Below are 27,938 nucleotides of genomic sequence, written 5' to 3' on the forward strand. Positions count from 1 at the left end.
TTTTTTTATTTATGTATGTATGTATGTATGTATGTATGGCTGTGTTGGGTCTTCGTTTCTGTGCGAGGGCTTTCTCTAGTTGTGGCAAGCGGGGGCCACTCTTCATCGCGGTGCGGGGGCCACTCTTCATCACGGCGCACGGGCCTCTCACTATCGCGGCCTCTCGTTGCCGAGCACAGGCTCCAGACGTGCAGGCTCAGTAATTGTGGCTCACGGGCCGAGTTGCTCCGCAGCATGTGGGATTTTCCCAGACCAGGGCTCGAACCCACGTCCGCTGCATTGGCAGGCAGATTCTCAACCACTGCGCCACCAGGGAAGCCCTGCCCTTGTTCTTTGTTGCTGTTTTTGTCTTACACTCTTTTTCTGCCTTTTGTGGTCTTAACTGAGCATTTTATATGAATGCAGCACATATTATAGAAACATAATGGTTAGTGATTTTATTTGTTCCAGGGACAGGAGAATGGTGAGGAGGCGGGAACTAACATTTATTGACATTTCTGTGGGCTGGCTAGATACATAGTTCTATGATTGTTCCCTTTATTTCCCTTTACTTCTTTCATTATCTCTATGATTGGATATTTGCCATTTTAAAGGTAAGGAGACTGAGGCTCAAAGGTTTTAAAATTTCCTTAAGACCAGTGTCTAGCCTGTGGCTGTTCTCTGGCTTAAATCCAGGTCTTTCTGACTCCAAAGCCCATTTTCTGTCTATTGAAAAATGTCATCTTTTCCGGAGATTGTTTTGGAATTAGAAATTTAGGAATTTGATATGTAAAACTTAAAGACTCTCAGTTTTGTCACTTTTTCATTTAGGCCCTAAGAAAAAATTTAAAGCTCCCCAAAGCAAGGCCCCAGTAAGTGACTCATCTGAGGAAAAAGAAGCTAGAATAGTGCCAGAGGTCCTGACCCCACCAGCTCCTCCCGGGGCCTGTCCCATGGTGGGGAAAGAAGGGCCTGCACCCCAGGAGCCACGGCCTCAGGAGGCTGGAAGTGTCCCCTCTGACGATGGAGCCTCCAGTGACCTGGACCTGGAGCAACTCATGGCGGATGTTGGAGAAGAGCCGGAGCAGAGGGAGGAGCCAGAGCACAGAGACGACGCAGGGGGGCTCGCCGTGGCCTCCTGTGAGGAATAGCTGTGGGCTCGCACCGCCTTCCTGCTCTCTCATCCCTTCTGTGGGAGCAGGAGGCAGAGCCTCTCAGAGGATCCCCGAGAAGCTGATAAATGTTGGGCTTGTTCATTGGCTGTGAGGTTGGTTGGCTAAGGTCAGAGTTGTGCAGTTTATGTTAATAAACCAGGTTACTGGTTTAGTTGGTTTGGTTCGTCTCAACCACTTGCTTTCTTTTGGCTTCTCTCCCTCCTCCTCCGTGCCACTGTGGCCCATGGTGCTTTCTGGTGGGAGGCCTGTCAGTATAGGGATCTGGGAAGATGATGACACCCGAGTCCTGGGAGAAGGACATTGAGAAGGGCAGGTCTGGGTTCAAATCCTGCCTCAGCCACTTACTAGCTACATGGCCTTGGGAAAAGCACTGTAACCATTCTGGGTCTTGTTATCCTGCCTCAGATGGTACCTCCAGTGCCATATAGGGTGCTTGATGATGCTGAAATGAGGTGATGCACGTAAGGCACTGACACAATGCATGCTAGTTATCTTCCTAAGGAAAGTAGAATGGTTAAAGTAGGGGGACAAACCTTCGCTTCCGGACTGACTACCAGTGTTTGGGGATTTATTGGTCCCTGGCCTGAGGCAGTCACTGAACAAAAGGACTAGGGGAGGGATCTGAGTGTGAGCTATCTATTATGGTTCATTTATGGCAAGAAGGACAGAAGTGGAAGGTGATGTCAGCTTTCTCCTTAGATGCATTCAGGCAAATTGTACAGGGACTTTTATTTTTGTGGTCAAGGGCTAGGAAGTTGAAGAGGGAACTGGAGCAGGTGGCTGTGTGTCTCTCAGGTCCTTGGTGGCCTTCAACACCTGCTGGCTTCTGAGTCGTCTGTGTCTGTCCAGGGTGATTATGAGGAACTGAGATCCCTGTGTGCAGCTGACTCTAAGCAGGTCCTCACTCAGTCCCACTCCTTAGGCCTTTAAGACAGAGTATAGCGTCTCTTCCTGGGGGCCCTCTTGGGGAGGCGGGTGGGGAGGCGCTGCTGGTGAGGTCAAGCTGGAGAGGGCGAGGGAGGCATAGAAGATGTCGTCATCCTGGGGGAGAATGGAAAGGGGAGGGGGTTAGGCAGCAGAGGGGGAGCTGTCCCATCTCAGAGCCGCAATCCCACAGCTGAGGCCCTGCCGAAACCACAGTCCCTCTGTTCTTCCACCCCACCTTCTCCAAACTTCCCTTTAATTCTTTCAGGACCTAATCTGAGCTGCTTACCTTGGTGTCCAGCTTGGAAAACATACAGGCTTGGGGCCTGCATGTTGTCCTAGAAAAAATCAAGATGTGCCAGGGTTAGGTGGCCTGGCAGCAAGGGTAGAGAAGTGGGCAGGGGGCTCCAGTAGTGAGGTCATCTTTAGGTCAGGAACAGGGTCTGGGGGAGGGTGGGTGAGGCAGGGGAGAGAGGAGGATGCTGAGGGCACGTGTGTGGGGAGGGGGTGTGTGGGGAGGAAGGAAGGCCCAGGTGGAGAGCGGGGATGATGGCGGCAGGACCTACCTTTATTCCCAATGTTCTCGTATTTCTCCTCCGGGTTTTGGAAGGATCCCCTGTGTGGGAACAGGAGGGGGGCGATGTGTCAGAGGCTGGACAGAAAAGAGTTACCACCTGCATCGGGCTGGTTCTCTTGGTGGGGGCTCTGTGACCTGCCCGGACACACTTGGAAGATGAAGGCAGAGGTTTGAGGCTCTCAGAAGGAGGCCGCCTGGACGGGGTTGAGGGGTCATTTGTGGTGTAGCCCTGTCCCTGAGTGCTGACTGAGGTGGATTGTTCTGGAGAAGCGGCTTTACTGCAGGGGCACAGGGAGGAGAGGCAGGAGGGGGAGCTCCTGTCCTCTCTGCCGCAGCGCCTCAGTTAAAACTGGAGCATGAGAACCAGGAAGCTAATCTCAGGTCCCCTGGGCGGTGCTCAGGCCTTGGTCCCCAGAGGAGACGCCATCGCCATGGGGAGGGGTCCGAGGAGGGCAGCTGTCAAGAGTCAGGAGGGAGAGAAAGGAGGGAGGGGCTGCGAGAAGGAAAAGCCTGGAAGTGGAAGGAAAGGTGGAGAAAGGAAAGAGGGGGGCCATGAGGAGGGTGAGAGCTCAGGAAAGGAAGGGGAGCTGGGGCCCGGGGGAGGGAGCCAGGCTGGGAGCCGGGAGGGAAGTTGCTCCGAGAAAAGACAGAGGGCGGAGCAGCTGGAGGTCGCGCGTCACGGGGAAAAGGACAGATTGGATGAGGAGCAAGAAAGAGGACAGAACGTGGAGGTGGTAGGTGTGTTCAGGAAGGATGAGGTGGAGAGAAGCCAGGATGAACTGGGGATGAAGGAGGAAAGGGGGAGCCAGAGAAAGACAGAGGGAGATGTTCCGGGAAAGAATCAGAGAAAGTGCTGGTCCACTGTTCTCGATTTTTTAAAGAGCTGGAGCCTCCGGAAGTGAAGAGCCTGGCCTGTTAGGGGACTTGGGAGGGTGTGGATGGAGAGTCCAGTCGGGGAGGGGCTGTGAAAGGCTCCCTAGTGCTGTTCTCAGAAGGAAACTTCCTGCTTCACAAAACAGCACCCCCCTCCCCCCTTGGAGGAGAAGCGCTCACCTGGCTGGGGTTCTGGCTTTAGTCTGCAGACCTGTAGGGGGACCAACAGTGTGTCAATGTGTCATCCATGGAGGCCGGTCTCCTGCCTGCCTTCTCTGCCCCGTCCCACCCTGAGCTCATCCTTGGAGAGACCAGAGCAGCGAAGCAGCTTGGCTGAAACCCGCCTGGGAAGGGCCTGGGACCTGAGCCTGCACCTAGCAGGCACTCTGAGGCTGCCCACACCTGTCCTGCCTTGTCCTCAACACCCATCAGGAGAGCAGCTCTTCCCTGCACCCTGCGCCCCTTCACCTTCTGAACACATTGGACTTGCCCACTTCCCCCAGCTCCAGTGACCTCTGCTCCACTCAGCCACACCCTGGGCCTTTTTTTTTTTTTTAATCACTCGAGCTGAGACCTCTGACCTAGTAAATGCTAGTATCATTTTTATGCTACTACTGTCTTTCCTTCCAGCTCTCTTTTGTCATCATCCCCTGTACCTGTGCTTAACCTCACTAACTCTTGTCTCTTGATGATCCACTTTCTTTCAGGTTATCCAGGCTCTCTGCTGAGCCCTCTACTCTCCATCTCTGCCCTCTCACTGGCTCCTTGACCTCCTGTGTTCCCCTGTCCTTCTGCCACACTTGCTGACACATCTTCAGTCCTGGATGTGTCCTAAGGCAGGGAATGCTATTTGCTTATCCCAATATCCATTTGCTTCTTCTTATTCAGTTACAGAACCTTGATTTTATTTGGAGTGGCAGCATGCCCCCCTACAGATAGATGTGGGACCTATGACTAAATATAGCTAGTGAGATATAAAGGGAAGTTGTGGGTAGGACTTCACAGATGCTCTTTAAAAGGAGGACAGACAGCTGGGGAATTGTCTTTTTGTCCTTTCCTCCTTCATCCCTGATTGGATTCAGAAATAATGGCTGGAGTCCTAGCAGCCATCTTGAACCAAGAGGTAACCTTTAGGATAGAAGCCAGGATCCAGGACAGTGAGCAGAAAGGTAGACGCCTGAGTGCTTCTAGGTGGTAGCTTCTGCTCTCTGGCTCCACATCCTTTTATATGAGGGGGAAAAAGTAAACTCTGTGTTATTTAACTTACTGTTCCTTCTGGACTTTGGTGCTAGCAGCTGAACACAACTTCTAACCAGTAATTCCTAAATGTTTCTAAACCTTCATGCTTGAATACTGCTGGGGGAAAACATAATCATGTGCAATGATGCTTGTACAGATTTATGTCTTCTCATCTGAGTTGGTCCTCAAATACCATCTTGCATTTCCTTAGTGACTACGTCACATTTTCTCTTTGTCTCTGACCCTCATCCTCACTCCCAGGACACAACCACTGTGGTTTTTGCTCTGCAGAGTTAAAAAACAATTTGTATGTAATTGAATTTATAAATATTTTTATTCATGACTTTTTCATACTTAGGCTGGTCATCTTCAATCCATGGTTGTAAAATAGTTTCACATGCTTTCTACTAGTACTAGGGTTATTTTTTCCTCATTTATATCTTCAATTTTGGTGCAAATTATGAAGTAGGGAGATAACATTATTCTTTCTCAGCTGCTACTCCATTGTTCCAGGACCATGTATTGAACTATTCATCCTTCCCCCTAGATTAGAAATGCTTCCTTTTAACCTGCTAAATTCCCTCATATATTTGGATCTGTTTTCATCCTGCTTGTATTTGACTTTTCGCTTTTATTCCATCTGTTTATCTATCATATGCCAGAATTACATCATTTTAATTATTGTAACTTATTAATTATAAGTCCTCATCCTCATATAGTGCTTATTCTGCACCAGGATCTATTCTAAATGCCTTTTGTTTGTCATGACAACCCCAGGGAAGTACTATTTTTATTCCCATTTTACCTATGAGTAAGTTGAGGCTCAGAGCAGTCATATCATAGTGCCAGAGTTTACCCAGCCAGGGTGTGAAGCAGGTTTGGCTGCAGTCATGCCAGATTCTATGCTTTTCAACCTCTGAGCTTTAGTATTTCACAGGGCTCATCTCTCATTGCACATTTTTAAAAAATTATTTCAAATCAGTTTTGGTCGGTGGTGTGGCATAAATAATTAATGCCTCTAACCCTGTGGTCTCTTTCAGCTGTGAGTGCATACATCCAAATTTCTGATGGGCATCTCTACTCACATGCCACACAAATATAAACTATTCCAAACTCAAGAATCATCCTTCTCTCCCAATCATGGTCCTTGACCTCCTCTGCCCCTATTTTACTTGGGCTCACCATGGCCTCACTCACCCAAGTTCGAAACATGGGACTAAGCCCTGCTCCCTCATCCTTCTATCAATCCAATCATCAAGTCCTACTGGTTTCCCCTCTTAAACTTTTCCAGGATCTGGCCCTCTCCCTCCATCCACGCTGCCATGGCATTAGAGTGACCCCAGGCTGGCCCACCTCCGGCCCCTCTACCGCAGACTGTGTATCTGCAAGGCCAAGCTAAGGTTTCCACTTTGCTGCTTCACTTTGCCTCTGGGATCAGAGGCTCTGGGGTGTGATTTCCAAGGTCATCTTCTCTCATCTCCTGCCTCCTCCACAGCCCTGAGCTACTTAGAATTCCCAGAATGGTTTCCTTCCCCTGGAAGGACAGTGACCTCTACAGCACCCTCACCACTTGCCTGGCTAATTCTTTCTTATTTTTTGAGACTTTTTGCAGGAGTTGCTTCCTCTGGGAAGTCCTCCTTGATTACCCCTCCTTCCCCTCCCAACCTAGCTCTTCCTAAGTGGGTCAGTTAGCCCTTGAGGCAACTGTCCTCCCCATATCCTCTTATCCCCCATTTCCTTGAAAGCAGGGCCTGTGCTTTATTTACTTTTGCATCTCCATTTACAAGCCAGGCCCTGGGAAATAGGAGCCAACTTCCTGTTCCTTCTGCTCTCACCTTCCTTTTCCCAGGGCAGAGCGTCCCTCCCATGAACCAAAAGCGAGGACTGAGAAATGATTAAGTCAAGCATCCAGAACTGGAAAGTGATCAGGTTTATGAAGAGGGATTGGTCTGGAGTGGTGGTTCCCAAACTTGATGACACACAAATACCACCTGAGCAGATCATTAAAAATGCAGTTTCCCAAGCCCAGACCTCAGGCCCATCAGGGATCTGCATTTTGTTTGTTTTTTTCTTTTGTTTGTTTTGTTTTCATTTTTATGGTCTTATGTGGGATCTGCATTTTTAATGGACACCTGGATCATTCTGATGCAGGAGGGTTCTGAGAAACACCTAGCTGGGAATCCTGGGGAGAGGTTGGAGGTCCCAGACGACTTACCTTTGCTTCTCTTCCACCTGAGGTACATGATCCATCCCAAAATCGCGATTTTGAGCATAGCGCTGGCCAATGACAACCCAACTGTAGTTTCCATACTTAGGGACCACAACTCTGAACTCTTTTTGCCATCTGGGACCCTGATGCTAGGTGTAGTGGAGCCCAGGGTGGTTGGCTTAGCAGCTGGGAAGACATGAGAAATATGCAAATTATTCACCAAAGGGCTGGAGGTATCTGGGTGAAGCTGTCACATCTTGTTCCCTAGTTTGGGGAATGTGGGGGGGGTGGGGAGCAAGTCTCTGAAGCTCTCCCACAGGGAGGGGAGTAACAAGGGCAGATGCTGGAAGCTCTGAATCCTCATCACTCTGTGTAAATCCTGACCCTACCGTTGATCAGTGCCGTGATCTCAGAACCTCATTTTATCACCCACCCATAGGTGAACTAAATCACAGGATTAAAAAAATTTTTTTTTATTGTAGTAAAAGACACATAACATGAAAGTTACTATTTTAATCATATTTAACTCTACAGTTCAGTGGCGTTAAGTACATTCACACTGTTGTACAACTCTCACCACCATCCATCTCCCGAATTTTTCACCTTTCTAAACTGAGACTCTGTCCCCTTTAAATACTAACTCCCCATCACCTTTCCCCCAGCCTGGCATCCACCAATCAGCTTTCTGACTCTGTGAATATGACTGTTCTAAGTACCTCCTATAAGTCGAATCAAACAGTATTTGTCTGCACCTAATGTATATTGGAATGCGTTTCTAAGGTTAACTTATTAAGTCCTACAAACAAATTGCACCTCTTTTAATAGACCATTAAAAGATTACTTAATACCCAGCCAAGAGGAAAAAAACCTAAATTCCAATAAAGTCTTTGGGTTAGTGTGGACCAAATTCACTGTCCACTCTTATTAGAAATTAATAATAAAAGTGTAAATACCATCCCTCAACTAAGATTTTATAATTTAAAAATTACTTAATCAAAGAAAAATTACTTAATTATACTAACATGTCAGATAAAATAAAAGTGATAGGAACGCATGTTAAAAACCCTACAAAACTAAAGCTACATTCAAAGTTGAATTCACAGTATTAAAAACTTTCATTATTTTAAATGTGAAGATATTTTTTAAATGAATGAAAGGTTCAGTATCCAAGAAAAGAGTACCCAAAACAGAGAGGAGTTTCTAAGGAAACTCATAGTTTTCATAGAAAGTAATGAAAACCTAGATAGGATACATTTTTAAGGAAACAGAACAGCAGAAGGATTAAAAAATTCAGGAAGTGGTTATTTAGGGAAAAACAAATAAGAAAACAGACAAGACTCTTGCAAACTTAATAGTGACAAAGAGTCTGTTGAAATTATGAGTGCATGTGTGCTCAATTATAGGTTGAGAATCTAAAAACCTTTGTGAAGTGGATGATTTTCTGAGACAAAGAAAAATTTAAAAGAATTAATTTACGAAATAGTAAACTTTAATGGATAGACGAAGAAGAAATTGACAACAGTATTAAAGAACTACCTTTCATAGAGATTTCAAGCTCAGAAGGTTTAATGGATAAATTCTTGTGAAAATTTAAGGAGTAGATAATTCCCAGACAGAAGGTTCCAGAACATAGAAATATGGAAAAGAATGCAATTCTAATTCATTTTGTAAAATAGTAACATAAACCTTATGCTAGGGACTTCCCTGGTGGCGTAGTGGTTAAGAATCCGCCTGCCAATGCAGGGGACATGGGTTCGATCCCTGGTCCAGGAAGAACCCACATGTCACGGAGCAACTAAGCCCATGCGCCACAACCACTGAGCCCACACACCGCAGCTACTGAAGCCTGTGCGCTTACAGACCGTGCTCCGCAACAAGAGAAGCCACCGCAATGAGAAGCCTGCTCACCTCAACTAGAGAAAGCCTGCGCGCAGCAACAAAGACCCAACACAGCCAAAAAACAAAAAACCTTATGCTAATCTCAATCATAATCTGGATTGCTTCCATACCCACCTTCAGGGATATTAGGGGTTGCCATTCCTAACCCTTTTTCCAGTGTAAATCACCTTCCTTCTTGGTGTCCCCGCTGGTGGCTTAGTGTTTAACCACTCTGATCTCCTGAGCCAGTTACATTCATCTATCTGTTTCCAGCGTCCCAAATTTTTTTTATTTTTTTAAATTTTTATTATTATTTTTTTTAGTTGTGGCATGCAGAATCTAGAGCACAGGCTCAGTAGTTGTGGCACACGGGCTTAGTTGCTCTGTGGCATATGGGATCTTCCCGGACCAGGCTCGAACCCCTGTTCCCTGCATTGGCAAGCGGATTCTTAACCACTGTGCCGCCAGGGAAGGCCCCAATTGTGGTTTTTTTTTTTTCTTTCCTATAGATTCTTGCTGCTGCTGCTTTTTTTTTTTTTTTTTTTTTTTTTTTTTTTTTTGCTTCTTTCTTATTTAGAGAAGACTTTTTTTTTTTAAATCAGTCATCAATTTTATACACATCAGCGTATACATGTCAATCCCACTCGCCCAATTCAGCACACCACCATCCCCACCCTACCGCGGTTTTCCCCCCTTGGTGTCCATACATTTGTTCTCTACATCTGTGTCTCAACTTCTGCCCTGCAAACCGGTTCATCTGTACCATTTTTCTAGGTTCCACATACATGCGTTAATATACGATATTTGTTTTTCTCTTTCTGACTTACTTCACTATGTATGACAGTCTCTAGATCCATCCACATCTCAACAAATGACTCAATTTCGTTCCTTTTTATGGCTGAGTAATATTCCATTGTATATATGTACCACAACTTCTTTATCCATTCGTCTGTCAATGGGCATTTAGGTTGCTTCCATGACCTGGCTATTGTAAATAGTGCTGCAATGAACATTGGGGTGCATGTGTCTTTTTGAATTATGGTTTTCTCTGGGTATATGCCCAGTAGTGGGATTGCTGGGTCATATGGGAATCTATCCTGGAGAATGCTCCGTGAGCACTTGAGAAGGAAGTGTAATCTGCTGTTTTGGGATGGAATGTCCTATAAATATCAATTAAATCTATCTGGTCTATTGTGTCATTTAAAGCTTCTGTTTCCTTATTTATTTTCATTTTGGATGATCTGTCCATTGGTGTAAGTGAGGTGTTAAAGTCCCCCACTATTATTGTGTTACTGTCGATTTCCTCTTTTATAGCTGTTAGCAGTTGCCTTATGTATTGAGGTGCTCCTATGTTGGGTGCATATATATTTATAATTGTTATATCTTCTTCTTGGATTGATCCCTTGATCATTATGTAGTGTCCTTCCTTGTCTCTTGTAACATTCTTTATTTTAAAGTCTATTTTATCTGATATGAGTATTGCTACTCCAGCTTTCTTTTGATTTCCATTTGCATGGAATATATTTTTCCATTCCCTCAATTTCAGTCTGTATGTGTCCCTAGGTCTGAAGTGGGTCTCTTGTAGACAGCATATATATGAGTCTTGTTTTTGTATCCATTCAGCAAGCCTGTGTCTTTTGGTTGGAGCATTTAATCCATTCACGTTTAAGGTAGTTATCGATATGTATGTTCCTATGACCATTTTCTTAATTGTTTTGGGTTTGTTTTTGTACGTCCTTTTCTTCTCTTGTGTTTCCCACTTAGAGAAGTTCCTTTAGCATTTGTTGTAGAGCTGGTTTGGTGGTGCTGAATTCTCTTAGCTTTTGCTTGTCTGTAAAGCTTTTGATTTCTCCATCAAATCTAAATGAGATCCTTGCCGGGTAGAGTAATCTTGGTTGTAGGTTCTTCCCTTTCATCACTTTAAGTATATCATGCTACTCCCTTCTGGCTTGTAGAGTTTCTGCTGAGAAATCAGCTGTTAACCTTATGGGAGTTCCCTTGTATGTTATTTGTCATTTTTCCCTTGCTGCTTTCAATAATTTTTCTTTGTCTTTAATTTTTGCCAATTTGATTAATATGTGTCTCAGCGTGTTTCTCCTTGGGTTTATCCTGTATGGGACTCTCTGCGCTTCCTGGACTTGGGTGGCTATTTCCTTTCCCATGTTAGGGAAGTTTTCGACTATAATCTCTTCAAACATTTTCTCTGGTCCTTTCTCTCTCTCTTCTCCTTCTGGGACTCCTATAATGCGAATGTTGTTGTGTTTAATGTTGTCCCAGAGGTCTCTTAGGCTGTCTTCATTTCTTTTCATTCTTTTTTCTTTATTCTGTTCTTCAGCAGTGAATTCCACCATTCTGTCTTCCAGGTCACTTATCCGTTCTTCTGCCTCAGTTATTCTGCTATTGATCCCTTCTAGTGTAGTTTTCATTTCAGTTTTTGTATTGTTCATCTCTGTTTGTTTGTTCTTTAATTCTTCTAGGTCTTTGTTAAATATTTCTTGCATCTTCTCGATCTTTGCCTCCATTCTTATTCCGAGGTCCTGGATCATCTTCACTATCATTATTCTGAATTCTTTTTCTGGAAGGTTGCCTATCTCCACTTCATTTAGTTGTTTTTCTGGGGTTTTATCTTGTTCCTTCATCTGGTATATAGCCCACTGCCTTTTCATCTTCTCTATCTTTCTGTAACTGTGGTTTTTGTTCCACAGGCTGCAGGATTGTAGTTTTTCTTGCTTCTGCTGTCTGCCCTCTGGTGGTTGAGGCTATCTAAGAGGCTTGATGGGAGGCTCTGGTGGTGGGTAGAGCTGACTGTTCCAGTGTCCCAAATTTTGGTTTTGTCCTAGCTTGCAATTTTTTTGTCCTTGTTGGTTTTTGTCTTAAAAATTCCCTTTGCTGGGCTTCCCTGGTGGCGCAGTGGTTGAGAATCTGCCTGCTAATGCAGGGGACACGGGTTCGAGCCCTGGTCTGGGAAGATCCCACATGCCACGGAGCAGCTGGGCCCGTGAGCCACAATTGCTGAGCCTGCGCGTCTGGAGCCTGTGCCCCGCAACGGGAGGGGCCGCGATGGAGAAAGGCCCGCGCACCGCGATGAAGAGCGGTCCCCGCACCGCGATGAAGAGTGGTCCCCGCTTGCCGCAACTGGAGAAAGCCCTCGCACGAACCGAAGACCCAATACAGACAAAAATAAATTAATTAATTAATTAAAAAGAAAATCCTTAAAAAAAAAAAAAAAATTCCCTTTGCTGTCATTTTGGTAGATTTTGGGAGGGAGTGGAGTAAGTAAACATGTGCATATAACTCTCTATCTTGGCCAGAATTTATGCTTTACTTTTACAATGAAAAGTATAAAAAGTAAACATTCAAAAGATAATGTTGTACATTAATAATAAAAATAAAGAATAGAGAGGAAATTAGGGAATTAGAAAAAAAAGAAGAGGGATCTAAGGAGACCAAAAATCTGTCAGAAAAGGTCATTTAAGGCAGTGGTCCCCAACCTTTTTGGCACCAGGGACCGATTTTGTGGAAGACAGTTTTTCCTCGGAAGCGGGGAGGGATGGTTCTGTTGGTAATGAGAGTGATGGGGAGCGATGGGGAGCGGCAGAGGAAGCTTTGCTCGCTCAACCGCTGCTCACCTCCTGCTGTGCGGCCCGGTTCCTAACAGGCTGCGGACCCCTGATTTAAGGGAATATGGAGGAGGAAATATTAATCCAGGGCTGTCTTACTTAATTCGGATTGTGAGTCACTATCTGTTTGCTCTTAAATGAGCATAGTGGTCAAGAAGGGGCGGTGGTTTTCCAAGAGGGGAGACAGGGAGAGTGTCTTTCCGGCCAACAGCAGTAATCCATCATGGACACTGTTTACAACTGCCAGCACAAGTGATTATAAAGAGCAGACTGTCTTAGTCAATTATTAGTTTTCTAAAAAATTACAGACAACAACACCCTTATTGCCATTGCCTGTTAGAGAGAACCCCCTCCCCCCTGCTCTGGAGATAGTTACACTGAGGTGCAAGTTCCAATGCCCCACTGAGTGACAGACGGAGATCTGTTAATGCAGCGTGTCCATTATTAGGTTAAAAAGAGGTCAAGACAACAAGGTGATGAGGTCAGTAGGTGAGACCCCACTGAGTGACAGACAGAGATCTGTTAATGCAACGTGTCCGTTATTAGGTTAAAAAGAGGTCAAGACACCAAGATGATGAGAGGTCAGTAGGTGAGGCCGAGCAACTCATGGTTAACAAGGGAGGCTCTGGGGTTAAACTGGGGTCAAACCCCACCTGCACCAGGAGTGACTTCGGGCAGGTGTTTGCTGTGTGAGCCTCAGTCTCCCTTCCTGTAACAGGAGGATGGCAGCAGGGCCGACTGTTACCGGGGTCGTGGGGAAGGTTAGCTGGGGTTTAGCTGGGCTGATGCTGCCAAGGTGTCCAGCCGGGACGCAGGGCACAGTCAGCGGGAGCTGCCATTACCGCTGCTGCTGCCTCGTCATGACCAGGACAGAGGAGCGAGATCAGGGTGGACAACGGGGACAGTGTGACGAGAAGCACACAGGGAGAGGTGAGGGGCGGCAAGGAGGTAAAGAGGATGGAAGCGGGGGAAGAGGAGATGGGAAAGAGATGGGGTGGGGGTGGGAGCGTTGAGGGCCGTGTTCTGGGGAGCAGAGCAGCAGAAGGAAGGGGGAGATGGGAAACAGGTGATGGGGACACGGGACGCCTCGGGCCACCATTGGTGGCCACCACACACCTACTGTGTGTGTGTGGGCTGAGCTCATGGCCGTGGGGAGACAGACATGGGGTAGCTGAGCCTCCACACATGGACACATGACAAAGGGGAGGCGGCCGCATCCCAAAGATGTCAAGTCACCTGGAGGACATGGGGTGAGGACAGGGGAGGGTGCAGCCCCAGCTTGGAGCAAGAAAGGAGAATAGCTGGGAGCCCAGAGGGCGGAGGCCTGAGGATGAGGGAGGGGGCTGGATCTGGAGGGCAGAGAGGAGGATGGGCAAGGGAGGCAGCCCAGGGCTGGGAAGATTAAGGTGAAAAGGGGTTGATAGAGGCCTGGGGAGGAGTAGAGGGGGCAAGGAGAGGAGTTTGAGAGAAGAGAGGAAGAGGGGGCCTGGGCCAGGCCTGGGAGACAAGACCCCAGTGGCCTCCAAGAGCCTCAGACAGGACAGCGGGACTCACTGGGGATGACGGTGAGTGCGGTTCCCTCGATGGACTGCCACGTCTGCTTGCCTTCTTTCAGCGTGTCCACCTCCACCCGGCAGAAGTACGTAGACTCATCATCCCTCCGCAGTTTCGAGATCTGGAGGGAGCCGCTCTGCCCACCCTTTGTCCAGTTCAGGAGGAGCCGGTCCTTGAAATCCTTGTGGATGAACAGCGGGGTCGTGTTGTAGATGAACTCCCCATGGTAGTGTTTCCATCTCCAGAATATCCTCACGTTGGGAACCGTGGCTGATTCCCAGGAGTAATAGAAGGAGAAGGGGATGCGGACGGAGCCACCCTTGGGGGCTGAGAGTTTCTGTGGTTGGTTCATCCCGAAGTCAGTGTTTGGATTGGGTTCTGCCCAGTGACCTAGAGGAGGGAGGGAGAGGGAGAGACTTTGAAGGTGACCCCAGACCGTCAGCCACCCTCACCTACAAGGGGATGTGTGACAGGTGGTAGGACTGGCCCTCTGGCCTGGGTGAGCCCCTCTCCAGGCTTGGGGCGGGGAGGAGGGTGAGGGGTTGGGGGGACCCGGCACTGTGGGACCAGCTCTTTCTTTGTTGGGGGTGGGAGGCCTGGCCGGCTACCCCAGGGGACACTTCTACAGACACCCAGCCATAGCCCCTCCCCGGGGGGGTGGTCCCTGCGGCCCTGGGCAGAGCAGGACAGTCCCGGCCTCTCACCTGCCTGCAGAGATGCCAGGGACAGCAGCAGGGGCAGCAGCAAGGGCAGACCCATGGCCTTGCCCTCCTCCCGGGATGAGAAGACAAGCAGAGCCTTCAAGGCCAGAGGGGAGGCCTGTGGAGGGGCCGCCTGCGGGGAATCTCAGCACCAGGAGAGCGACGACCAGGCTCCTTCAGAGGACTGAGGAGGGTAGGGGCCTTCCTGAAACCTCCCCACCCCTGCCGTGACTGGCATTTCCTTTATCAATGTGGCTTCTTTTCCTATATTGCAAAAGGGCCTCTCTGTGGTCAGTGCAAAGGGAACCATGATCTAGGGCTCCCTGCCCCCCTCTGCACCCTGAGGGGCTGGTCCTGACCTGGGCCAGCTGGGGCCTCGCCTCTCTCCCTCAGCTCCCTGCCTCTGCCACCCCCTTGGCATCTCCTTAGGAGTCAGTCTCTGTGTCTCTGTGTGTCTCTCTCTCCTTTTCCCTGCTTCTCGGAGTGTCTCTCTCCTCCCAGGGAAAGGGGTGACAGCAGGACCAGTTCAGGCTCCTTCAGGGAGAGGTCCACGGCCCTGAGTCCCTGCCCAGCTACAGCCCCTTAGAGAGGAGGAGGAGGAGGAGGAAGCTGCTGCTGGTCAAGCCTCAGCCCCCAGCCCAGGCACCAGGGGCACCCAGCATGCTAGTGGTCTCTCCCTCTCCAGGTAGGGGACACTGCAGTGCCCCGCTTCAGTCCCCAGCTAGAACCAAGGCCCACCAGGCCCCTCCCGCCCTGCTCTGCTCCCTGTGTGCAGTCTCACACCCTCCCTGAGGTGAGGAGGTGAGGGTGGGCGCAGGTTCCCACCTACCCAGAGGGTGGGCCTTCTGGAGGCCGCGCCTCCACCCACAGAGGCAAGACTGGATCTGCAGGGCCCTCTGTCCTCACACTCTACAAGCAGGACACCGGGGCTCCGACACGCCCTGCCCCACGTCCAGGACTCTGAGGTGGCGGGTCCAGGACTTGAACTCCAGTCTTGCTGAGCCCACCGGGCCTTCTGCTCCTTCTGGACGCTTCCTCCTGGCTGCACCACAGAATCTCTGGGCCTCACCCTGTGAGTGCGGAGCTCTGGGGGTGAGCCCGGAGGCTGTATTTAATAACGCTTCTCAGGGGGTTCCATCTGCAGCTGTGCGACCCCGGCTCATCCAGAGCCTTCCCTGGACAGAGGGGATGAAGGTCAGAGCAGTCATGAGCCATCCTGGTGACAGTCCCTGGGACCCTCTCTGATGGAGGCCCTGCCCGCCTGTGACTGGTGGTGGGCGGGGTGAGAGATTGGGGGCTGGGAACTTTGGTGACCCCCCAGGGCTGGCTGGGATGGAGGCTCTGCTCACCCCCTCCCCAGGATGACATTGGCATTGGTACTGGGTAGAAGGAGGGCAGGGGAAGACATGATTTCATTAGGAAGTGGCATTAGTTCTCTGGAGGCGGAAAAAAACAGACCAGCTTCCTTTCTCCTTTTCTTAGTTTTCCCCCAATTCTAATAGTTTTTTTCCATAATTTTCCCATAGCCAGCCAAGCAGCCTCCACCCTCCCTTTGCATCTATTTTTCTTACCTCTCCTCCCAGGCCCGAGAAGAGTGATTCTGCGCTTTCATGGAGCCCTCTTATCTGAGTCAGGCCTTGAACATCCATTTTCTCTTTTTCAGCTTTACAACATTCTGTGATGAATGTATTCCTATCTCCATTTTACCCAGGGGGAAAATGAGGCACAGAGTCTTAATATCATGGAGTCCTCTGGGCTGTGAAAGATGCTTGGGCTGAATTGGTAACAGCTGGAAAGGGGGGCAGAAGAGAGGAAAAGGGACCCACCGGCTTCTTGGCAGTGACTTCAGAGGGTACCTGCCCTGTGTGTGGGGAGACATCTGGGTTCTATTCCTGCCTCACCCCACTAGCTTGGGACCTGGAATGTCTCCTCCTTGCCTGGCCTCTGGAGGAGGGGGCTGGACCCCACCAGGGGGCGCCACTGCCCATTCTCTTAGGCAGCACAGAACTTTTACAAAACAGGCTCTGGGTAACCTTTGCAAGCACCCACTGTCCAGGTGCCCTCAGGCCCCGCTGCTTCCACAGAAGTTCTCCTTAGATGCAAGTTGCACATTTCACATCATGTTCAGGCCCCTGGACCCAGTTGGAGCCCCATGAGGGTAGGATTTGTGAGGTGTGGTTTCTGCTCGGGGTGGCACGTGGTCTCTAGGTTTGTTCATCTTCCCTTCCCCAGTAGGCATGGGAGGGCCTGGGATTCAGCCTGGTGCCGTGGCTCTACTCACAGAGGAGGCTTGTGGGAGGAGGAGGGCCTGGAGTTTTGTGATTCAAAGATGGGCAGAGCCTAAATGCAGCCCTTTAGCCCAGGTAGACATGAGGGAGACATGAGGGAGAGGTCAGAAACTGTGTGATAGCAGCAGGGACAGGTGAGGGCTATGGGCCATGGACCACATGAGAGAGAGAACCACTACCTTAGATCTTCCGCACTTTCTCCCAAGTTTCCATCCTCCCTTCTCACTGGCCTCGTCCGTCACTGCCCCAGCCTCTTCCCCTTCCATGGCATCTCACCCTCCTCTTGCTTTCCCCCCAAGATTAGTGATAAGGCAAAGATGTGCGTTCTCACTATCTCCATTCGTTGTGCTGGAAGGTTCTAGCCCATATAATAAGGCAAGAAACAGAAATAAAATTTTTCCAGCTGTATTTTCTTAGATTCTATATTTATCTGTTTGGCATCCATTTATGACAGGGCTAATTGTACTAACTCTGTTTTCTTACTTTCTGTATTCTTGATGCTCTGACATCTGGGAGACCAGGAGTTACTGCTCATGGACCGGGGAGTTACTGCTCCTTCCAGATCTAGCTAATTCTTAGAGATAGATAGCAAAGGGCTTTCTTGGGAACACGCCTTTCATATACAAACTATCCACTCCCGGCCCCATACTCTATACCACCTCCTTTATCTAACTCTCACACAGCAACCCAATATTTCCCCTGCCCTAAATCAACCCAGGGCCAGGTGCCAGACAACTAAGGAAAGCACCTATAGCCCAACACCCACCAGAATTATTCAGAGTAGCCAATCTTAAACTGTTTTTTGTCCTGCCTTGTTTTTCCTGCAGAAAACATAATAAAGATTGTTTTCTTTATCCTCATTCTTTTTTTAAAAGAATATTTATTTGGTTGCAGTGGGTCTTAACTGCTGCAGGTGGGCTCCTTAGTTTGGGCATTCGAACTCTTAGTTGCAGCATGCATATGGGTGGGATCTAGTTCCCGGACCGGGGATTGAACCCAGGCCCCCTGCATTGGGAGCGCAGAGTCTTAACCACTGCATCACCAGGGAAGTCCCTATCCTCAATCCTTTTTCTGCCTCCTGAATGACTCTGGTGCTTCCCCACCTATAACGGGGTGGTGTACACCCTCCCCTTGGGAAATATAAGTAATAAAAATCTTCTTTCGGGACTTCCCTGGGGGGACAGTGGTAAAGAATCCACCTTATAAAGCATGGGATGCAGGTTCGATCCTTGGTCAGGGAAATAAGATCCCACATGCCGCGGGGCAACTAAGCCCACACGCCACAACTACTAGCTCCTGCGCCTCAACTAGAGAGCCTGCGTGCCACAACTAGAGAGAGAAAACACGCATGCCACAACTAGAGAGAAGTGTGCACGCTGCAGTGAAAGATCCCACATGCCTCAGTGAAGATCCCGCATGCTGCGACTACGACCCGACGCAGTCAAAAATAAATTAAATAAATAAATAAATAATAAATAAATCTTAAAAAAAAATCTTCTTTCAATGACCTCTCTGAGTTGTCAGTCAGTCACCTCCATAAATTAAAATCCTGCAGGTATAGTAATTGAGACAAAAGCCACCCAGATTGAAAAGGAAGAAGTAAAACTGTCTTTATTCACAGATGACTTGGTTATTTATGTAGAAGATCCAATGGAATCTACAAAAAACTACCAGAACCATTAGTGAGTTAAGCAGGTTTGCAAGATCAATATACAGAAATCAATTTTATTTATATATACTAACAACAAAGAATTGGAAATTGAGATGAAAACGATGCTATATACAATATTATCAACAATGCCAGATACTTAGGAATAAATATGATGGAAGATGTGCAAAATCTGAACAGTGAAAACTACAAAGTATCACTGAGAGAAATTAAAGAAGACAAATAAATGGAGATTTCACACATGAGAGGACTAAATACTGTTATACGTCAATTCTCCCCGGATAATATGTAGATTTAACACAATCTCAGTCAAAATCCCAGTAGGTTTGGGTTTTTTTTGTAGAAATTGACAAGCCAATTCTAAAATTCCTGTAGAAAATTAACTACCTAGAACAGCCAAAAAAACTTTGCAATTGAAGAACAAATTTGGAGGATTTATACTACCTGACTTCAAGACTTATTATTACAAGGCTACTGTAATCAAAATGTATTGGCATCAAGGAAGACAAATAGATTACTGGAACAGAACAGAGGGTACATAAATAGATCCACACATTTATGATCAATTAATTTCCAACAAAGATGCAAAGGCAATTCAGTGAAGAAATGATAGTCTTTTAAACAAATTGTACTGGAACAATTTGATATTTATATACAAAAAAAAAACCAACACAAAAAACAACAGAACTTAGACTATGTTCAAAAATGCACTAAAAATGAATTGTAGGCCTAAATATAAGTCCTAAAATTATATAACTGAAGAAAAAAACATAGGAGAGAATCTTTGTGACCTTGGGTTAGGCAAAGATTTCTTAGATTCAGCACCAAAAGCATGACCCATAAAAGAAGATATTGAAAAATTGGAGTTCATCAAAATTAACAACTTCTGTTCTTCAAAAGAAACTGTCAAGGAGGTGAAAGACAAGATATAGATAGGGAGAAAATATTTGCAAATCATGTAACTAACAACAGACTTGTATCCAGAATATATAACGAACTCTCAAAGAGTAATAAGAAAACAAAATTCCAATTAAAAACATGAGCTAGGGCTTCCCTGGTGGCGCAGGGTTAAGAATCCACCTGCCAGTGCAGGTGACACGGGTTCGAGCCCTGGTCCGGGAAGATCCCACATGCCACGGAGCAACTAAGCTCGTGTGTCACAACTACTGAGCCTGAGCTCTAGAGCCCATGAGCCACAACTTCTGAGCCTGCGTGCCACAACTACTGAAGCCCACGTGCCTAGAGCCTGTGCTCTGCAACAAGAGAAGCCACCGCAATGAGAAGCCTGCACACCGCAACAAAGAGTAGCCCCGCTCGCCGCAACTAGAGAAAGCCCGCGCGCAGCAATGAAGACGCAACACAGCCAAAAATAAAAATAAATAAATTTATTTAAAAAAAAACATGAGCTAAAGATGTGAATAGATACTTCATCAAAGAAGATACATAGGTAACAAGCACATGAAAAAATGTGTAACATCATAAGTCATTAGGGAAGTGCAAATGAAAACCACAATGAGATACCACCATACATCTATTAAATGGCTAACATTAATAGACCAACCATACTAACTGTTGGCAAGGACGTGGAGCAACCAGAGCTCTCATCCACAGCAGGTGGGAATGTGAAATGGTACAACTACTTTGGCCATTCCTTAAAAAGGTGAACATACATCTACCGTTTGACATAGTCATACCATTCACTGGTATCACAGTGTTGACCAGCAGCATCAACCTGGGACTTGTGGGAAGTGCCAATTCTCAGGCCCCAGCCTGACCTGCTGAAGTTTGAGAACCACTGCCCTGGGGCAAGGACTGATGCTGGGAACTTGCTTTGTGTGTTACATTTACTTTTCACAGCAATCCTGTGAGATAAAGGAATTTGATTCCCATCTGACGGAGGAAGACACTGAGGCTCAGAGAGGTGACCTCACTTACTCTGGTTCCCTCCAGGTCTGGATCTGGACCACACTCAGGTTTGTCTGCCTCATGAGCTTGGCGCTTACCCAAAATTGCCCCGATTGCCCCTCCCCCACCAACCACCCCCGTTAACCTCCCTCACTTCCCCTTCCTTCCACAGCCCATCCTGGAGGGTCATTCATTGTGCTTCATTCAGCTGGCCACTTCTCAGGGTCTGGGGAAACAAAGGCAGGAGGGATGTGAGTGTGGCCCCTGAGGTGAGGCAGGACACACGAGGCAAAGAAAGAGCACAGGGAAGGGGGAGGGACGAAGGGCAAGGTCTTGGTCTCTGCTCTTTCCCATGGGCTGTCCACGGGCCTCTGCTGACATCAGCACTCTGTTTACTTCCTCTTGTTTTGCAGGCAGGGAGGGGCCCAGAGAAGGCTTCTCTTGCCCTGGTTGGGTGCAGGCGTGCAGTGAGCCCTCCAGGAACTAGAGTCCAGCTGGGAAGGGAAGACTCTCAGCTTGCTTCACTATGTGAATCAAGTAGAGGGAGACCCAGGCCCCACAAAGTTGAAACAGGCAGGGATGACATCTCCCACTTCCTGGGTGTCGGGTGCTTTGCACTCATGTTGGCTATGTTTCCTTATTTGCTGTATTCTTTTTTTTTTTATTTTTATAAATTTATTTATTTATTTATATTTATTTTTGGCCGTGTTGGGTCTTCGTTTCTGTGTGAGGGCTTTCTCCAGTTGCGGTGAGCGGGGGCCACTCTTCATCGCGGTGCGCGGGCCTCTCACTGTCACGGCCTCTCCCGTTGGTGGAGCACAGGCTCCAGACGCGCAGGCTCAGTAGTTGTGGCTCACGGGCCCAGCTGCTCCGCGGCATGTGGGATCCTCCCAGACCAGGGCTCGAACCCGTGTCCCCTGCATTGGCAGGCAGATTCTTAACCACTGCGCCACAAGGGAAGCCCGAGAAGTTTGCAACCATTGTTTGTTCAAATACTGTTTTCTGCATTGATCTCTATCTCCTCTTCTTCCAGAATTCCGATGACACATATGTTAGACCTTTTTATTTTGTCCCCTGGGTCTCTAAGGCTCTGTTCATTTTTATAAGTCTTATTTTTCCTGGCTGTTCAAGTTGGATAGTTTCTTTTGATCTGTTTTTAAGTTTACTGACTCTTTCCTCTGTCATCTCAGTTCTGCTACTGAACTCTTCCAATTAGCTTTTTGTTTCAGCAAGATCATGTTTGTCAGCTTTAAAGTTTTCATTTGGCTCTTTCTTATGGGTTATATTTTCTGCTAAGATGTTTGTCTTTCCATCCATTTCAAGACTGTTCACCTTTATTTCGTGGAGCAAGGTTGTCATCGCTGTGTTAAAGTCTTTGTCTAACAATTCCAACATTTGTGTCATCTCGAGGTGTGCGTCTTTTGCCTTGTGGGTTGTTGAGATTTTCCTGTTTCTTTCTATCTCAAGTAATTTTGGATTACATCCTGGACATTTTAACTATTGCTCTATGAGATGCTGGGTCCTGTTACAATCTTCGGAGAATGTTGATTTCTCTGTTTTGGCAGCAAGTTGAGCTGACTAACTTCAGCCCAAAGTCCCAACATGCCTTCTATGGGCTGTGATTCCAAAGCCATTTCCATTTTCAAAAACTTGGCTGTGGAGTTTGTATCTGTCCTGTGTGTGCATCCCACCCCCGCTTCCTCTCCTTCTCCCCCTGCCCCTCCACTGCTCATGGGCCACCCTGGGACTAAGTGGGGATCTACAGCACAGTTTAGTTCTCGAAGCCTTTAGTATGTTTTTAGGATCAGTTCCATGTATGTGTATCTTGGACATGGGCTGCATATGCAGCTGATGGAATTCCTCTTTCAAGCTTCCTCCTCTTAAAGATAGAAAGCCGAGGTTTTAGCTTCCTCATCACTTCTTGCATGCCCTTCCTGTAACTGCGTCTGCCTTTAGGAGAAGCAGTGAGAGGGAGGGGAGAGAGAAAAGCAAGGGCAGTGCCTCCCAGGCTCTTTCAACAACAAGGGCTCTCTTTCCTAGTTTCTGTGGTCAGGGAGAAGGATTTTTTTCTCTCTCATAGTTTCTGTCAGTGTGAGCATGGCCGCGTCCGCAGCTGGGTTGCCACTACTGCCGTGAGAGTGCATCTTTGGGTCTTACCTTAGGGCAGAGCTGGGTAGGATTACAAAATAAAACCAAGGTTCTCCTCCTTGTCTCTCTGTAGTAGTCCTCTGATCGGAGAAGGAGGGTTTTTGTGGGAGCTTTTTCTTCCTGTGCCTGCTATGCAGTTCTGGGATTCAGGATGCGCTGAGTCTGAGCTGAGAGATATGGGAGGAAATCAAACCAAACCAAACCATAAACTCACTGCCATACCCTTCCATGAGTTTTGATTTCTCTCTCCAATCTGTCTGCTAGTCCTTACTTTTCAGGGTCTTCCAATTGTTGCTTCATGTATTCGTCCAGGGTTTTAGTTGTAATCAGTGGGGGAGATATAGGGTGGAGTGTATTTACTCATCTTAACCAGACCTGGGACTCCTACCTTGATATTTTCTTTTTTTTTTTTAACATCTTTATTGGAGTATAATTGCTTTACTACCTTGATATTTTCAATCCCACAAATTAGACATCGTTGTTACTGTCTTATAAGCTCAGTATTACTCTTTTTTTTGAATTTTATTTTATATTTTTAAAATTTAATTTAATTTTTTTTATAGAGGTATTTTTTTTATATTGCCACCACTCCCCCCCCCCCACACCGTTTTCCCCCCTTGGTGTCCGTACATTTGTTCTCTACATCTGTGTATCTATTTCTGCCTTGCAAACCGGTTCATCTGTACCATTTTTCTAGATTCCACATATATGCATTAATATACGATATTTGTTTTTCCCTTTCTGACTTACTTCACTCTGTATGACAGTCTCTAGGTCCATCCTCGTCTGTACAAATGACACAATTTCGTTCCTTTTTATGGCTGAGTAATGTTCCATTGTATATGTGTACCACATCTTCTTTATCCATTCTTCTGTCGATGGGCATTTAGGTTGTTGCCATGTCCTGGCTATTGTAAATAGTGCTGCAATGAACATTGGGATGCATGTGTCTTTTTGAATTATGGTTTTGTCTGGGTATATGCCCAGTAGTGGGATTGCTGGGTCATATGGTAATTCTATTTTTAGTTCTTTAAGGAACCTCCATACTGTTCTCCATAGTGGCTGTATCAATTTACATTCCCACCAACAGTGCAAGAGGGTTCCCTTTTCTCCACACCCTCTCCAGCATTTGTTGTTTGTAGATTTTCTGATGATGCCCATTCTAACTGGTGTGAGGTGATACCTCATGGTAGTTTTGATTTGCATTCCTCTAATGATTAGTGATGTTGAGCAGCTCTTCTTGTGCCTCTTGGCCATCAATGGAACAGGATAGAAAGCCCAGAGATAAACCCACACACCTATGGTCAATTAATCTATGACAAAGGAGGCAAGGATATACAAAGGAGAAAAGACAGTCTCTTCAATAAGTGGTGCTGGGAAAACTGGACAGCTGCATGTAAAAGAATGAAATTAGAACACTCCCTAACACCATACACAAAAATAAACTCAAAATGGATTAAAGACATAAATGTAAGACTGGACACTATAAAACTCTTAGAGGAAAACATAGGAAGAGCACTCTTTGACATAAATCACAGCAAGATCTTTTTTGACCCACCTCCTAGAGTAATGGAAATAAAAACAAAAATAAACAAATGGGACCTAATGAAACTTAAAAGTTTTTGCACAGCAAAGGAAACTATAAACAAGATGAAAAGACAACCCTCAGAATGGGAGAAAATATTTGCAAATGAATCACCAGAAAAAGGATTAATCTCCAAAATATATAAACAGCTCATGCAGCTCAATATTAAAAAAACAAACAACCCAATCAAAAATGGGCAGAAGACCTAAATAGACATTTCTTCAAAGCTCTGTATTACTTCTGATTTACCTACATCCTTGCTTCTTTTGTCTCACCATTCCCTTTTGCACCTCAGACCTTACTTCTTTCTGTTATTTTTATTTTGTCTGGAAATGTGTTTATTTTGCTAGTGTTCTTGAAAATAATTTATCTGTGTAAATAATTCTAGGTTGACTTATTTTTCTTAACAGTTTAGAGATAACACTGCACTGTCTTTTGGGTTCCAGTGAGGAGGTAGCTGGCTCATTCTGTAGATACTGATTTTTCATTTTGCCTGCTATTAACATCTCCTCTTTGTCATTGGTATTTTACAGTTAGACTAGAATGTTTATAGTTGTGGACTTCTTTTTATTTATTATGCTTGCTTGGTGAATTTATTGGGCTTCCTGAAAATTCATTGTCTTGTCAAATAGTGCTTATTTCCCATTTTCTCTAATCTCTCTTTCTGAAGTCGTATTATTAGACACAGCAGAATTTTTAAAAAAATTTTATTGGAGTATAGTTGATTTACAATGTTGTGTTAGTTTCAGGTGTACAGGAAAGTGAATCAGTTATACATATACATATATCCACTCTTCTTTAGATTCTTTTCCCATATAGGCCATTACAGAGTATTGAGTAGTGTTCCCTGTGCTATACAGTAGTTAGACACATCAGATTTTTTACTCTTTTATGTTTGACTTGTTTTTCCTTCATATTTTCCCTCCCTGTGCATCCATGCTGCATTCTGACAGTGTCTTTGGACCTATCTTAAGCCAACCCACAAATTTTATCTCCAGCTGCATTTAATTTGCTGTTTAATGTACCCATTTACTCTTTTATTTCAATTTTTATATTTTACATTTGTAGAGTTTCTATTTGTGTTTTTTTCCCCCAAATCTGCCTGGTCAGTTTTACATTCTCTTGTTTCATCATGCTTCCAATATCTTCTTTTATTTCTTTAAACCTATTGATTTATGAACGATGCCATCTAATACTAATATCAGCAGTCTTTGAAGACTTAACTTTGCAGTTGTTTCTGTAGTTCTTTTGCTCATGATCACTTGTTTTGTTGTGTTTGATGGTTTTTTTTTTTGTTGTTGTTGTTGTTTTTGATGGTTTTTAAATTGATATTTCATCTTACTTGGAACCTAATCTGTGGGAATTCTTTGAGACCTAGATGTAAGTGCCTTCCTCCAGAGGGGATCTGTGTTTACATCTGCTGGGTGCAGGTATACTACCTATTGAGGGTCACTTTAAATGAAAATTTCAGCTTTGTATTTTTTAAGGCTCACAGGCATTGTGAATTCTGGCCTAAACCCTTGAGAGTGTGGGTGAAGGTTAGGGATGCTCTGGAAGATATTTTTCATGCTTTTCTCTAAAGCTATGGCTGAAGAATCAATCTCCACTACCTCCCCCTTCATGGCAGTTCTTTTTCTTCTGGCTCACTGTCAGAGGGTCAGTGATTTAGGGGTCCTGGCTTTATGCAGAGGTCTCATCTGATCTCCATCCTGCTCTGGCCCGGGCTTTGTCTCTTGTCACCAGAGATTTGGAGGCTGGCTAAAGCCCAGGCTTTACCTTTGGGCCCCTGGGGACTGGATGATTGATGCAAGGTATCTTCCAGGATACATTCATTTGCAACTTGCCTCTTATTCTTGCAATATTGTGATTGATAAGAAATATATATATTTGGTCATTTGGATGACCAAAACATATTTCTCATATATATGTGGTTTTCCTCCACAGTTCCTGACTCACAGCTCCCAAAACCCTTGGAAATTCCTGAGCCGTAAGAGCAATAGGAGCATTTTTTGTTATAATATTTGGTCTCTTATCCTCAGTTCTTGAAATTGTTTCAGAGCCATAAAGGTGAAATGGGTATATTGTTATTTATAACAACCTCCTTTCCACTGCCACTGGGTTAAGGAGGTGACTTCTTGAACTTTCTGTAGCTTAGTTGCACCTGCACAGCAGGACAATTCCCTCACCCTTTTCTTACCTCCAGTCACATTTCCCCAAGCTCCCAAACCTCATCTTTATCCCATCAATATCCTGGGCCCCACCCCTTCCGGGAGGCAGATTTCCTGTTTCCTCGCTTGGCCGCCTTGTGAATAAACCTTTTCTCTACAAACTTTGGTGTCCCATGGTTTGCCTGCTGTGCATTGGGCGAATGAACCAGGTTCGGTAATGTATTTTTCTACCTTTAAATTGATTTGTCGTTCATTAGATATTTTGAATTCTAATTCTCTTCTGATTATATATGTTGCAAACATCATCTCTCTGTATGAGGCTAGTTATTTCACTTTATTGTGCTTTTTTTTTTTTTTTTTTTAAAGGTTAACTTTCAAACCATTTTTATTTTATAGCTACTTTATTTATTTATTTATTTATTTTTGGCTGTGTTGGGTCTTCGGTTCGTGCGAGGGCTTTCTCTAGTTACGGCAAGTGGGGGCCACTCTTCATCGCGGTGCAGGGACCGCTCTTCATCGCGGTGCGCGGGCCTTTCACTATCGCGGCCCCTCCCGTTGCGGGGCACAGGCTCCAGACGCGCAGGCTCAGTAGTTGTGGCTCACGGGCCCAGCTGCTCCGTGGCATGTGGGATCTTCCCAGACCAGGGCTCGAACCCGTGTCCCCTGCATTAGCAGGCAGATTCTCAACCACTGCGCCACCAGGGAAGCCCTTATTGTGCTTTTGAACTATAGAAATTTAAATCCAGTCTTTTCAGATTTATCTAACTCTGTGTGTCTTATTTAAGAAATCCTGTCCTACTCCTAAGGTCATAAAGACAGCCTCCTGTATTTTCTGTTTAAGACTAAAAGTTTGCTTTTCATATTTAAGTTTTAAATCATATCCAGTGGAATTGGTTTTTGTGTAAGGTGTGAAGTTGGAATTTAGTTTTTTCCAGATGGATGGCCAATTGTCCTGGCTATCTTTCCCCATAGGATTGTAATGCCATCTCTCTAATATATAAAGGTTCCACGTGCGCAAGGATATATTTCCATGCTCTCTTCTCATTGCTCTATTGGTGCCAAAGCCAGTGTCTTAATTTCAGTAACTTTTTAATTAGTATCAATATGTGAGACCTGGTATGCGAGACCTTCATCTAATTTTGGTTCTTCAAAATCTCATTTAGTCTAGGTGTTTTGCTCTTCTGTTTGCATTTTACAATTTGCTTACCAATTTCCATGATAAAACCTGTTGGGATTTTTATTGGTTTGGTATGTCTTTATGGTCTAATTTGAGGAGAATTGACATATTTAACTTATGATATTGAGTCTATTCATGACCATGGTATAAAATAAAATAATTTCAATAGTTTTATATTTTTTCAAAAAGGTCTTACATTTCTTTTATTAGATTTATTCACATTATTCCTAATAGCGTATTGTTTGTTGTTTTAGATAATTGTATCTTTT

The 27,938-nt window shown here is 45.8% G+C and overlaps 2 protein-coding genes across 16 annotated transcripts in view; one reads left to right on the forward strand and one right to left on the reverse strand.

Annotated features, from left to right (window-relative positions):
* Positions 1–27,938, forward strand: part of MBLAC1 (metallo-beta-lactamase domain containing 1) — a 68,048-nt gene that overhangs the window by 12,443 nt on the left and 27,667 nt on the right. Inside the window, exon 2 of one of the 14 annotated variants that reach the window (XM_057528693.1) lies at positions 14,090–14,408. The exons of 11 other annotated variants lie outside the window; for them this stretch is intronic. The gene's annotated coding sequence lies outside the window, so the exon portion shown is untranslated. Of the gene's footprint in view, positions 1–810; positions 2,187–11,792; positions 11,915–14,089; positions 14,409–27,938 lie in introns of those variants that run through there. 2 more of the 14 variants (XM_057528696.1, XM_057528691.1) reach the window with 2 other exon arrangements.
* Positions 2,100–14,825, reverse strand: LOC103010990 (paired immunoglobulin-like type 2 receptor alpha). 2 transcript variants are annotated; one of them, XM_057528697.1, is made up of 7 exons: positions 14,733–14,825; positions 14,029–14,418; positions 6,983–7,162; positions 3,709–3,739; positions 2,645–2,694; positions 2,368–2,416; positions 2,100–2,195 (listed from the first exon to the last, which is right to left on the reverse strand). In XM_057528697.1, the coding sequence occupies exons 1-7, from the start codon at positions 14,785–14,787 to the stop codon at positions 2,153–2,155; spliced, it is 798 nt and encodes a 265-aa protein (XP_057384680.1). In that variant the 5' UTR covers positions 14,788–14,825; the 3' UTR covers positions 2,100–2,152. The 2 variants fall into 2 exon arrangements, with proteins under 2 accessions (XP_057384680.1, XP_057384682.1); XM_057528699.1 differs by lacking the exon at positions 2,368–2,416 and having other exon boundaries at positions 2,115–2,195.

The sequence above is a fragment of the Balaenoptera acutorostrata genome, chromosome 15 (assembly GCF_949987535.1).
Source record: "Balaenoptera acutorostrata chromosome 15, mBalAcu1.1, whole genome shotgun sequence".
Classification (NCBI taxonomy): Eukaryota; Metazoa; Chordata; class Mammalia; order Artiodactyla; family Balaenopteridae; genus Balaenoptera; species Balaenoptera acutorostrata.